Source organism: Salminus brasiliensis, chromosome 17 (genome assembly GCF_030463535.1).
Source record: "Salminus brasiliensis chromosome 17, fSalBra1.hap2, whole genome shotgun sequence".
Classification (NCBI taxonomy): Eukaryota; Metazoa; Chordata; class Actinopteri; order Characiformes; family Bryconidae; genus Salminus; species Salminus brasiliensis.
This window is the reverse complement of record NC_132894.1, coordinates 16,084,515-16,098,678: the sequence shown is the minus strand read 5'-3', so window position 1 is coordinate 16,098,678 and position 14,164 is coordinate 16,084,515. Positions and strand designations below refer to the sequence as shown.

Genomic DNA, 14,164 nt, shown 5'->3' with positions numbered 1-14,164 from the left:
GAAGCTACATTTTTATGAAAATGGAACCTCTTGCCAACTGTGAAGCGTGGTGGTGAATCCGTCACAGTGTTTTGGGATTGTGTTGCTGCCAGTGGCATTGGCAGTAGTGCATGTGTGAAAAGGAGAATGATTTCCACAAACAAATGGCAAATCCTGGATGCAAATGTCAAACCATCTGTTAAAAGGCTGAAGCTGAAAATGCACGGCTTCTACAGCAGGGAAATTATTTAGAACATACCTCAAAACCACCACGAAGAGACACAAACTGAAGCTTTTGAAGTGCTTCTCACAGTACTCCGTTCTAAACAGCATAGACAATCTGAACTGAAAAAGTACTGACTCTGTAAGATGTCCACACTTTGTGAACATAAGGTATTGTCAACTCAGTTGAGTGATCTGTCAAAGCATGTTGAAGCTAGTAATGCTAATATGAAACTAGTGGTGGGGGGGGGGGATCTTTAAACAGACTCCATATTAATTCAGAAACAGCTCTGTAAGCTTTACATGATATTTTATTTTATTTATCTTGATTTTACTTGAGGTTCAGCAGTTTCAGAACTAATACTATTTACTAATGTCTACTAACTTCCTGAAATTTCAAATGCTTTCAGCTATAAATAATTTTAATCAGAATAACTGGCTGGCAGCATAAAGACTGGTACACAAACTATGATTGAAAGGGACACTAGCACGATACTCCCTGAATGTTCTTTTGTTTCCAGTGGTACTTATAATGATTTAATGAAATAATGTTAAAATCTAGTGAAAAAAAAAAATCTAGTATTCAGGACCTATTGTCCCAAAAACGTCTTTAAGCACTGACCATATCCTCAAAAGCATATTATGAACATATATGAAAATATGAGAAAATATTGTCATATTGGCCACCTCTACCTTTGCAGCACTGATACCTCATAGATATTGTACAGATGCATTGGGAGCTGTGTTGAAAGGTTAAATTTTCTTTAACTGAATTCAATATGAATTTGAATATGATTTCAAATCTGCTTCAAAACTCTAGACATGTAAGTCAAACTAGTCAGATCCAAATAAATTGTTTTGTAAGTTTTTTTTGTAATTAAAGGATGTGATAAAGATGTGAGCTTAAATTCTGTCTGTGAATATTATTGGAAGATCCCATTAGCCTGTTAGTTCACTTTATCCACTGATAAACCGGGTCCATGCCATATTCCGTTTGTGTTGTAGTTGAGAACAAGTGGTGTTTGGAAATAAAGCGTGATTGTTGTTAGTTAATTATAGTCATTAAGTAACAGTAAACATCAACATCTAAGCTCATTAATGTTGACCAGTTCTCCATTCTCAGTGTACTCACACGTGTCGTTACTGTGGCAACCAGTATGGATATGCCTGGTTCAAGAAACAAATCTCATTCGTCTTGCAACAAACCTCACATGGTCAATATGCAAGAATTTACCCTTAAACAAAATTAATAAAAATGATTGCATCATTTTTCGCCTACTTTAAATGTGACTGGTCTAGTTAGTTGGTGTAGTACTATTACTATTATTCACAATTAGTGAAATGGAGATCTGGTCTTCCATTTGGAATGTCCAGTCACTGGTTCATCAGTATTCCTGGTCAATCCAGCTCTGAGAAATGGTCATTGAAGAGTTTAAGTCAGGGGATGGATTAAAAAAAAATATGGCACATGTGGAAATCTGCCTTGAGCAGGCCATCCTCACACATGGGTGGCCGGGCAAGAAGGAGACTAATGAGGGAGGCCGCCAAGACACCTATGACTACTCTGAAGACACCTATGGCTAAAAGCTTGTGCAGCTGACATAGGAGAGACAACTGTTGCCCTGGTTCTTCACTAGTCAAAGCTTTAACGGAGAGTGGCAAAGAAAATGTAGTCTCGACTGCAGTTCACCCAGAGGCAGTTCAAGTGGGACAGTTTGAGGTCAATTGGAAATTGGTTCTTTGATCTAAAGAGACTTCTCATCATCTCATCAAACTATACGCTGTGCTTGGTGGACGGCAAACACTGCACATCATCACAAACATCATCCCCGCTATGAAGCATGGTGGTGGCAGCATCAGTTGAACTATTTCAGAGTAGTCATAGATGTCTTACTGACCTCCCTCACTAGTCTCCTTCTTGCATGGTCACTCAGTTAGTGTCAGGACGGCCTGCTCTAAGCAGATTTACACATGTGCCATGTTCCTTCCATTTCTTAATGACGGACCCAACTGAACTTCAGGGGATGTTCGGTAACCCTGAAGGTGCATTCACTGTGATCTCCATTTCACTGGTTGTGAGACTATTAGCACCAATTGCCTGGACCTTTGTTGAATTAGGTCAGTCACTTTAGGGATGAATATTTATGCAATCACTATATAATAATAAAAATATTAGTGCTTTTAAATTCCTCCACTAAATGTAGTGATAATTAGCTCAATTTGAGGATTTAGCTGAAGTTGTATGTTACCTATAGGAGTGTTTATCACCCTAAAATACCTCATATAGTGACTGTTGTATCCAATGTGGTTTAGCCCATGTTATCCTTGGGCAAGACTCCTAACACTGCATTGGCCTACCTCTGTAATACAAGTAACCGTGTAAGTCGCTCTGGATCAGAGTGTCTGATAAATGCCATAAACGTAAATGTAAATAAATGTAAAAGTTTCTCACTGTGAGTTTATTTTAGCAAGCTAGACCCATTCACATGGTGTATTGCCATGCAGTTGCCATTCAGTATGTCCAGAGCCACACTTGTTCCTGGAGCACTGTCATCGCTGTAGCACAGAATCCTCAAACAATCTGCATTGAAACAGCCAGACCCTTAAATCAACCCTACCCCATGTGAAAATGGGAAACAGTCTATGAATGCCAGCTCCTCCCTTAGGCTTCCGCAGTCTAAGACAAGACATGAATACTGTTTTAAGATCAGATTTTTTTTCCCCCCTGAAAAATCCAGGGTAGTCCTAAAGGATTGGTTGGGTAACATGAATATTAATAGCGGAGTGGAATAAAATGATTGCATTTGACTGTCTCCGAATATCTCTAGTTCTACCCTCTTTGATGTAATATCAATCTTTTATATAAGGCTTTTCTGACATCGGCCTGATTAATCCCGTGTAAGTCGACTTAAGCATTAGAACACAAAAAAAAATAAGAGGAAAAAAAAAAGACAAAAAATAACTCAGCCAGTCTGTCTTGTAATTTTTATATTCACCCCCTGATTATTTTCAGATTGGGTATGGGAGTTAAGCCGTGTCAGGGGAATAATTAACCATCATATTCAGATGCTGTCTGTTTCAAATGATGCATCAATCAAATTTAAAAAACACATCTTCAAATGAGAAAATTGAAAACGAGCTCTCGAACCTGAATGACACTTGGATGCTTTTTTTTTAATACAAACCACAAAAACTCTTTTTTCTTTTATATGCAAAATGAAACAGATTCTCATGTCAATATTTTGACAGTTGTTTGATTTAGATGTCTGCCTGCACGATCCTGATTTTTGAATATGTGCATGTTTTCTTGATAGCGACAGGTGTCGTCCATGGTTATGAGAGAAGGAGGGGAGGGGGGAGAAGGCTGGACCGTTCAGGATTCTTTTGCACAGAGCAACAGTGTCCCCTGCAGTTTAAATAAGATATTACTGCACCTAAGGACAACGGTAAATGAGTGTCAGATAATCCCCTTCTAATATCGCTGGATGTTCTATCCACCTGCTCGAAGCATGCTCTCCATGTCAGTCAGTATTGATTATTTGCTAGCAGGTATTGATATTTAAAGCAGGTATGATAGCTATTGGCTGGATTCGGTTTGAGGATGTAAGAAGGTATTGTTTGATGGGGCTTGTTGACGTTGTTTGCTGTGTAGGGCTGGGTGTTGAGTGTTCGTCTGCCACTTGTTTTGACAGTGCGCTCCTACCTCAGTCCGTGACCATGTGTCCCAACGACAGATGATAACTCTCTCGCTCTCCGCCTCTCCGTCTCTCCGTCTCTCTCTCTCTCACACGCTCTCGCTCTCTCAGCACCCTGCCTGTAGCTCACTAATGAGGAATAGCAGCCCCGCTGGGCAGTTGTGTTTAGAGAGATTGACTCACCTTTACTAAGGGATTTAGAGGGATTACATAGCCACATCCAAATCCAAATTGTCTCCCCAAGCTGGTGATACGCACCAAATGCCTTATGCGAAGCCATTCGATACGTGCTGGACTTTCCAAGAGCTCCTTGTGATCAGTCATTAATGCGCTCTGTGCAGCTGTAATGATTACTCAATTACACGTAATTAATCAGTTCAAAAATGAATTGATAGAAAATTACCTTCTAAATCAATCAGCAGGGTGTAGCCGGCAATGTTAACCAGGGTCTTCTGATTAAGGACGATGTTGCGGACAGTTGGTGTGAAATAATCATTTCATATTCTAAGCTTCTGGCGGCTGTGGAAAGTCAGATGTGAGTTTGTGGTGTCTTTATAGCAGTGGGGTAAATGCGGACTAGTGGACAGGAACACAAACTGGGTTGCGCTTGAAAAAGCATAAGATGAGATAGTCCTTTATTAGTCCCACAGTGAGGAAATTCTCAGTGTCACGCAGAAAAGAGATAGCAAGACACTCAGATGCAATTACCAATATATACACAATATAAATAATAGAGGTCAAAAAGCAATAACAATATTATTTACAATATAATTTAATCTGTTCAAATTGACCTAGATCACCCCTGGATCACCCTGCTGTTGGCACTTACGGCACTTCGGGTGCATCATTGAAAGGGAGGAAACTGGCATGAGCCTACACCAGCAGGATCTCGCTCTCAGGTCTCAATGCTAGCCAGTCAGTAAGTCAGTAAGTAAGAGCGCAGTTTTGTTTAATGACTAGAACTGAGGTGCTTAGCTCTGCCTTATCTCTCTGTTCTCCAGAAAAGCTGAGCTCCATCATTAGAATTATTGTTTTATTTCTGCGGCTCATTGATGGCCGCATTCAAATGTGTGCCGCGCACCGTATGGTTCTTCGCCTGCCGCCACCGAATTTCTTGACAAAGACCCAGGGACGAAGCTACGAAAGGCACCGGGGCTTGATGGGAAATGTGGGGCATCCAATTTCCTAGCAAAGCTGTGGAACATTTTGGAAATTGGAGGTCAGACGCGGAACATTTCACACAATCCACGGGCTACGGAGAGGAAGGCTCCAGGGGCGTTCAGAGAAAGAAATAATTAAAGCCAAGAGAAATTCATTTGTGCCGGAGTCACAGGGAGTCATGGAGAATGTCATTTCCACTGCATTACCTGCCTCTCTTCCAAAAGCCCCTAGTTAAATATTTTAAAGAGAAGACGGTAGTTGAGCATGACTGCGGACTGGCTTTAGTACTTAGACAGAGGCGTATTTAAAGGCAGGCGCGGGGCGTTTATTCTCAGACGCTTTTTACTTTCAGCTTTGACTTTGCCACTTGATATGCTCTCAGTGTATGGATCTGTGTATATTCGATGGAATGTTGAGCCCTGACACTTCCTTTTAAAATCCCTTTATGCTTTCTCTTTCAGTCCAGCTGAAATAGCAGTACTACTCAATACTTCTCCTTGTAGGCGCTGGCATCAACCCTAGTCCTTGACTGATTCATCTATTTATGAACAAGATTTCTTATTGTTGGAAATATAGATCTTTTTTTCTTGTATTCAATTTGAAACCGTTAGTTTCACAAACAATTGCAGTTAAAGACGTGAATTGATACATTGGACAGTTAGTTCAGTTAGTTAGAGTTTTAAAGTCGACTATGTTGTCAGCATAACAATTAGGGTGAAACGTTTTTGGTATGTCCGTCTATTATTTTAATGAGTGCTCGCATTCAATCTGGTATGGACTCCCCAAGTCTGAGGGAAAAGGCTCTAGATTAGAAAGATTATCTTTTAAAAGATAAAAGACTTTTTTTGGAGAAAGACTAATGTAGTTACTGTTACTGTCAGCTTTTATCTGAATAGTGACTTCGAATTAGTTCAGATTCTTGAATACGGCTTAATTTTACTTATATAAAAATCTTAAATATCCCGTTGTTTATTTTTTTATTTGTATTATTTTTTGTGGATAAACTTCCTGATTTTCAATGTGGCCTCTTTTGGGCCGCATTGAATATTTCACAGCATGTTTAAAATACTAATGAATACTCAGCGATTATAACATTGCAATCTTGACACTATAATAGAATGAAGTGCTGTAATAGACAGCTTAAGTGTGGCCTTTGGTTCAGACTGAAACGTAGCGATGATAAAGAGGGTCCTTCTCTTAGGCGCCTCATGCACCTTGCCTCATGCACTACTCTCTGCCAAATGATTTTCAGAGGTTGCCAAAGAAGTTAAATTCAGTCTGTCTTTTATAGTTCATGATGTATTTAGACAAATGCTTTCCCAATTTGTCCTCCACATATAATCTCTCCAGTGATTTTAAATTGGCCTGTACCCAAATTCTGCAGTAGGTGTTCCCTCTCCGAAAGCAGATTAATAGCTCTGAACAAGTCTTCTCAACAGTCTTATGGCTGCAGAGACAAAAAGATAAAGCTGAAGAGCCGAAAGCAGTGACTTTATAAAACGCAGCTGAATGGAAAAGGAATGGGGAATCAGTCCACAGATTCCCTGAGGGAGGCCTGTATGAAAGATCGGAGGTACATTTTACCCTGTGGACCAAACCTAGAAAAGTTTTCAGGGGAAGCATGTAGAAAATTTGTTCAGTGTTCTACATGCGCAAACCTTTTGACCTTGCCGTTGGGCTTTAGATCATTTTAGAAGAGTATTTGTCAGTGTGACGAGTGGAAAAGAGGACCATCTCTCCTTATATATATATATATATATATATATATATATATATATATATATATATATATATATATAGGTTTATATGTATAATCTTTTTCGGTATGGAAATTTGAAATGATCTAGTTTGCTACATGTAATTGTTATTGGTGCAGGTAAAAAAGTGTGTTTTTTCCCTCCCCCACAGCTCTGAAAAGGCAGGCGAGATTGCAACAATACCTCTAACAAAGGTAAGTGTCACTTTCTTACCAGTTTTTGTCTTCTTTTGCGTAATTCTTGCACACCCTTCCATTCCAACAGGTGACTATTGTGTTTATCGTAGGTGGAATGCTATTACATTAAGAGACTGTTGTTGTTATTCTGCTGCTATACCGTCTGTTAGTGCTTTTAGTGAATTTTAGATTAGGATCCAAATGTGTGCAGAGAAGCACTTTTTTTTTTTTTTTAGTATTTTTCCAAAACTGTAATCTAGGCACTTGTAAAGATGGTCATCAGTGAGAATAGTAGTTTACTCCGGGTTTTGTTGTTCCAAACTCTATGTACAAACAATAATCAAGTCATTGAACAGATTGGTAGCAGCAAGGCCTATTATTTAACCAGGACTCCATGACTTGAACTTTCTTCGTTTTAAACCACACCACTGTGGCTTTGCCTCAATGAGGGCTTCTGGACTATTGGACTATTCTTCCTATTGGAAGATGATGAGGGTCTCCCAGTCACGGTGCTCTTGTGGATTGCTGCAGGTTTTCATTTACTGTTTTTTCTTCTACTTTAAGACTTTACGACATTAAGAAAAAGTCTTTAACAGTGTTCTCAAACATGTTGGGACGTGAAGGCCCTTGCACTGGTTAAACGAATCACATCAATAGTGATGAAAGGAAACAGCAGTAATACTGTCGGTGTAGCATATCCACAGTGCTGCCTCAGGGTCAGCATTCAGTGTTCTGTTCCTCAGCAACCACATATTCAGACAGGAATTCAAACTATTGAGAGTGGGTTTTAGATAGAGTGACACTAAAAGGCGAATGACGTCTAAAGGATATTCCTGTATACTCACTTGCTTGTTCAAAGTTGCTTGGTTGGCTTTGGTCACACTGTGCAGAATGAGTATATGAAGCAATATATGTAGCTATGTTTTCTGTGCATAAAGGAATTATGCAAATAATTAGTTTTTCCAAGCTTCTGCCTGACATTTGGAGTGGGAATGCTATTTTGGTCTCAGTTTCTCTCATTTCTCTCTCACCGGGGATCGTAACTCCTTTATAGTTGCCATAGGTGATGACATGATGACCTCCCATGCAAGCGCACTCCTACTCTGGACACTGTTTTGGAGGACAGCCAGTTTTGGGCAGATTTAGTTGGAACAGAAAAGTTGCTGTTCTACTAATTTTCTCAATGATGCACCTTTCTGTGTAGAGTAGGTGTAGCGATACACTCCTGGGAAACTGGGTTCATGATTCAATGTTATCACAGTATTTAATGAGGAAAAATGATGACTGCATCCATGCCTCTGCACAGTCTACTAATGAGACTACAGATGGGAGGAGTGTAGCACATGTGCACCTAAATGTGCAGGAATGGGTTGTTTGCAAATGTTAGTGTTCACACAATGCAATTGCATTACATACCGTATATATTGAACCGCACTTAGTTCCGACCCCGTAAGGTGATGGACTGAGAGACGTTTGAGAGTGCCAGTTATGCAATTATCAATTATTATTATTAATTATTCATAATAATAACTCATTTTGAAAACATATTAGTCATCGTATTTGATGTTTGTGCCTTTACAATATTCCACTCGTTACAGTCGTATCACTAATGAAAATTACAACTAATCGGAAGCTTCTGGTAGTTGACACGTCCCAAACCTCACATAAGTACACTAAGCACAGACACTGTGGGTTTACGAATGAGCAATACCCATCAAACTTGCTGCAAGCTAGGTAGGTAGGTAAGATACATTGTGTGGTTTGAGATACGGATTTAAATAAGCCAATCAGAGGGAGCATGATCTGCTAATCCATTTAAGGTACAATGGATCATTTGAATATGACAGTCTCACAGTAAGTACAGTAAGTTCAGTATTTCACGCTGTGGCACTCTTTCTTGTGTATTTTTGCTTGAATTCTTAAAAGAATATCTGTTGTCCACAGTGCACATTGTTGAATATTTGCATTATGACAATTATCACAATGCAATGTTACACAGCTAATCTTTACACTGGTATTTCAAAGAGTGTTGTCTTGGGGCTTCTTGGACTGTTCCTAGCTCTTCATAGTGTGGTGTTTCCCCCATTGAAAGGTGGGTGAGCTCCTTATAAATACACACAGGTGTGTTTATGAAATCATGTGAAACACCTGAAGTGCACACAGGGGATTTTTATTCCAGTTAAGAAATGAGGTGACTTGGAGAGAGTTGTTTACGTTAGGTGTAATGTACATGTAATTTGCAAGCAAAGGGCAAATCTTTATGCTTTATTCTGCTATGTTTATGATGTTCTGCTATATAATTTAGTAAAATGTCAGTGTCTATTAGGTAGATGTGCTTCACTGAAAATGACTCACTGATGTAATTGCTAGCAACGGTGGTAATGCCCTGTATTAACACTGGGGTGGTGGGAGGTTAATTTGTATTTTCATTGAGTAAAACATCTTGATTTTTTTTTTTTTGCACTTTGGCATTGTAGAGTACTTTGTGCAAACAAAAAGTCTGAGTGAAATGCATTATGGGTATATGCTGTAGCACAGGAAAATCATCAAAGGGTATAAACCAGACATGGCAGAATAGCATTTTTCTAGGGCTGTACCCTGATGAAAGATCATTCAGTCTATTTTTATATAATGTTGGGCTGCCATATGGATTTGTGGAATATTGAGACAGACAGCAGCATGCATTTTACTTTTAAAGTAAGATCTTATTGCTTATTTAATTTATTTTTCTAATTTTTCTAGTTCTTTATTAATGCAAATCTTAACTCATTTCTTTTGTTCATTTAGTTTGGGTTTGAGTTCATGTTTAGATGAAGAGAAAAATGGTAGGCCCAACAGACATTTGCAGCATCACACGCTTTTAAATAATAATTTCTTGTCTCCTGCAGACTTATTAGGCCACTGTATTTTTCATTAAATATAAATCAGTCTGAGATGTAAATGAATAAATAATCACACAGAACACTTGTGATTTAGATTCTGATATATATTTAAGATCAAGAAGCAAATGTTTCTTTTCTGCTCAACAAATAGCAAATAGTTGTATGAATCACAAGGCAGATGTGTGGTCTTACTGTCTTGTGTTATGACGAGTCCAGCAGAGATATACAGAACATATATTCTGAATTAGCCTGTAAATAAACTCACTGCCTGCAGTAAATCTGCCCAGATAATTGGAGAATGGCTGCCTGCAGCAACTTAACAGTTTCAAGTGGTTTGCTGTGTTCAGTGTTGTTGAATGATGAGTGAATTCTTGCACACAGAGCTTGCTTTTAGGATTGTTTGTTAGGATTCTCCTTCAAAAATGCCTCCATAATTTAGACCTAAAGAAACTTTGTCAGCTTCTCAGCTTCACCTTGCCTCATTGAACCACCAGTGCAGGTTGTCAAATAGATTTTCTTTTAGTAAGAGCGCCAGATAGCCCTGCCAGAATAAAGAATATTTTTATGGTCCCCAATTCTCGACTGCTTGACACAAAGAAACTCCTAGACTGCTGGGTCTCTGATGATTCGTCAACTTTCTGACTCGTCCACTTTCAGGGGGCAGCCCTACATTTTACCTACAGGAGTACTGATATTAAAACTTCTGAATATCGAAAGACTCTGATAATTCTTTTTTTTAAATGACGAAGCCCTTACCTTAAATTGTTGAACTATTGAAGCACTTCAGATTTAGATTTGTTACTGTATTCACATTTTTTTTCTCCTCCTCACCCAATACCTGTCAAAGCTATTACGCTATCTGTAACATATACAGTACATACAATAAAGTCATTATGTTTGTAGGTTTTTAGTTTACTCCATTGTTTGGACCCTGCTCTGTCCAGTGTGTAAATCATTTTGGATGATCAGACCAATAGAAATGCTCTAAATGTAATTTAATTGAATTTAATTTCATGTAGTAAACTCTTATTTTACTTTGACTTCCATTCAAAGTTAAGGACACGTTTGCCCTCTTCTGAAAGTCATTATTTTGGCGATGCATGTTTTTCATTGGGCAGTGAAGAACAAAGCTTGGTTCCAGATGTCTCCTGGACGCCCCCAGCCAGCACATGGATTTGTTATCTTCCATCACCAGCTCACCTGATTTAACATCATTAAGTACTGATTTACCAAACCAGGTGTTGGATGATAACTATAAATAATACCAGACTCCCATGAGGACAGCTGTGGACACACTGTAAACACAGTAGTGTTTCATTCATACTATGAATGTTACTTGTATTTGTTCTATTATTACTATTTTACACACACTCTCTCACATGCTGTGGGGGAAAAAGCCCAGCATTGCTGAAATTGCAAGAACAAGAGGGGAGAAAAGCTATAACAACTTGCTTTTCAGTAATATGCCAGACTAATGATAACACTTTAGCCTTTAGGAGTAACCCCTCTCATGTGAACAATGTTTGGCAGCACTATGGCAATTCAAGTGTGAAGAATCGTTCTTTTTCTGTCCCGTGCCCGTGGCCTGAGCTCAGGAAATCGGCTCAGAGGCAGGGGGGGGTGGGGGGGTGGGGGTGAGTTGGGGGTTTGGATGAGTCACACATGAATTATGTATGACCAAATATTTTCAAGCGCACTCTTGCGTCTGCGTGTTGCTGTTGGCTTGCTTGAGCCTTCCCAACCTTGTAATGGGGCTTAATATGTCCATTCCATGCTATTAGCATACAAGGATCCCAGCATTTACCCTTGCCACTTTCTCTCTCTCTCTCAACGGGCTGCCAGCGTGGATCTAATGTTCATCGCCATAGCAACGGCGAGGCTCAGCCAGCAACTCGATGCTTTGCTGCACTTTGCACTGTGGCACTTCTACCACCCCCCCCACACACACACACCCCTAAACGCATTTATTAGCATAACTTTGATGTTATCCTACATGTCTGCTTTTTCACAGAGCAGCTGCTTAAGTACCAAAGCAGCCGTCATTCACTCGGACCTCTGCCATTTAAAGAATGGCGACACTAATGGCGACTGTACTCAAAACACACATCGGAGCGTGCAGCGTGCTGGTTAGAAATGAATAAATGAAACCAAAATGCGCTGAATATTTCACGCAGGGCAGATACACCAGGGTATTGCGCTTAATGGTAGCGCTGAGCCTCAGGAGCGAAGCGGCTTTGCAGGGCGCTCCTCACTCCAGTTAGTAAATATTGTTCCTTTTTACTCGACCACATCTGGGCTGCCAGCACCATGCCATGTTCCGGCAGGTTTTGTAACTCCATCACCTCGACCGTGCCTGTGGCACTTGCAGTGCACTAAGTGCAAACCTTCATGCTCCAGCAAGCAGAGTTGCGCTGCGTTACGAGGAACCCTGGTGAGGACAGCCTCTGTTTCAGCTTCTGATTACAAACGTGTCCTACCTTCACCTACTGGCTGAGCAGCCGTTGCATTGCAGTTCTTAGATATTGGTACTGCTCCTGCTGTTTTCTGTTTTGTGTGAGTTGCAAATTTTTTAATATTATTCATTAGCCTGCTGAAATTCTGAGGATAATCTGAGGATTTGGTCAGCAGTCTTCAAGGGTAATTGGGAGATTAGGATCTTTTAAAAACAGATATGTTCATGCAGGAGGTAGTTCTGCACATATGGCTCCTGGTTAAATTGTACAAAATTCAGTCTGTCTGAAATGTTTTACAATTTCATGATTATTATTTTGTGAAATTAGTTGATGAGAGTATATTTTATACACAAAAGCAATTTTGCTTCCATGCAGTAATTCATTTGCCATCATCCGCAATTATTAGAGAAAGTGGTATAGTGATACGTAAAATGGCATACTATATCTTGATGTTTCCATGCAATAAATTTTTCATTACAGAAACAAGGAGTTCCTTAATATGTGCCTTGTGTTGTTCTGTTTAACATTAGCACCATTTTTACATCCATACGCAACAAATGTTTGACTTTTTTTATTTTTCTTAATTTGTATGTTAAAATGTTGATAAAAAGCTGTATTCATGTACTAAGCAGATTTGTACAATTAAAACAGAACATTTACATCATCTGTTGCAGGCACAACAAAATAAACCCCTATATTTACGACTTCTAAAAATGAAAATTGATTTATTAAAAGTCCAGCCATTTGAATATGGATGTATGCATAACATTAGTCCTGCCCCCCTTCCCCTTTATACTGATAGAAATATGCCAAACTGATCGGCACATGCTTTAAGCCCTCTGCCAAACCCCTGTATGCCATCTGAGCCAGCAGATTTGCAGATGTTGACTCGCTTAAAGGGTCTGAGCATATCAGCTATGAAGACGGAGGGTGAGTGGAGGGGGCTCTCTCTTCAGAAGGAGTGATTTACCTTGTAAAGGCAGTTTAGCTCTTCTGGAAGTACAGCACTGGTGTTAAGCACGGAACAAAAACAACAAAACTGTCTTTGTGAGCACAACATCCTCTATGCATTTCCTGATGAATCTGTGACTGAGTCTCATCAATGTTATTCCATGGATCACAAAACATCTCCTATTCCATGTCATCAAAACATTTCTTGAGCATAGAGTCTGATTGGTCCGACCAGTAATGAACCTCCCTGATGGTGTGCGGCTTCCGTTTGAGCTTCTGTCTAAAGGTGGGCAGGAGTCGGATTTTACGGAGTGATCCAATTTGCCGTACGAAGATCAGGGGCAGGCTTTGTACGCCTCCCGGTAGGTGGTGTAGCAGTGGTCCAAAGTGTGTGTTTACAGCATGCTGCACAAGATACTTCCCTTAGATTTGCTTTGTTAAAGTCACCAACAATAAACGCAGCCTTTGGACGTGCAGTTTCCGGCTTGTTAATCGCCTCGTACAGTTTCCCGTCGTAAATGAGGGTGCTAGCAACATTCAGTGTAATAAAGTGAAAGACACAATTAACAAAAAATGACCAAGGCTAAAGGGAGCTTGCAGCATGGCAACTATGCTTATTGGCAAGTTGATATTAACACTTGCTTTTTGACTCCTGTTAAGGCTTGCTAACATAATTCCCAAATAACTTTCACCATTTCTCTCAGTATAAGAGTGTTTTACATTGTATGTGTAACATCGTAACTCAATTTGAAATTGAGCTCTTCACATGTTAAGCATCTACGTTATTAAAAAGAGAGGTCTCCAAAAAAGTTCTTGGCTTGGATGGCAAGAGAATATAATGACTCCATTGATGTTCCAGCCTAAATCATATGTTGTGAGCATGCGCAG

At 39.6% G+C, this 14,164-nt stretch overlaps 1 protein-coding gene across 3 annotated transcripts in view; it reads left to right on the top strand.

Moving 5' to 3' along the window:
- Positions 1 to 14,164, top strand: part of LOC140537673 (uncharacterized) — a 138,514-nt gene that overhangs the window by 95,154 nt on the left and 29,196 nt on the right. For all 3 annotated transcript variants that reach the window (XM_072659829.1, XM_072659830.1, XM_072659828.1), the window contains one exon: positions 6,966 to 7,008. In XM_072659829.1, coding sequence (XP_072515930.1) covers positions 6,966 to 7,008 — 43 coding nt within the window. The remainder of the gene's footprint in view (positions 1 to 6,965; positions 7,009 to 14,164) is intronic.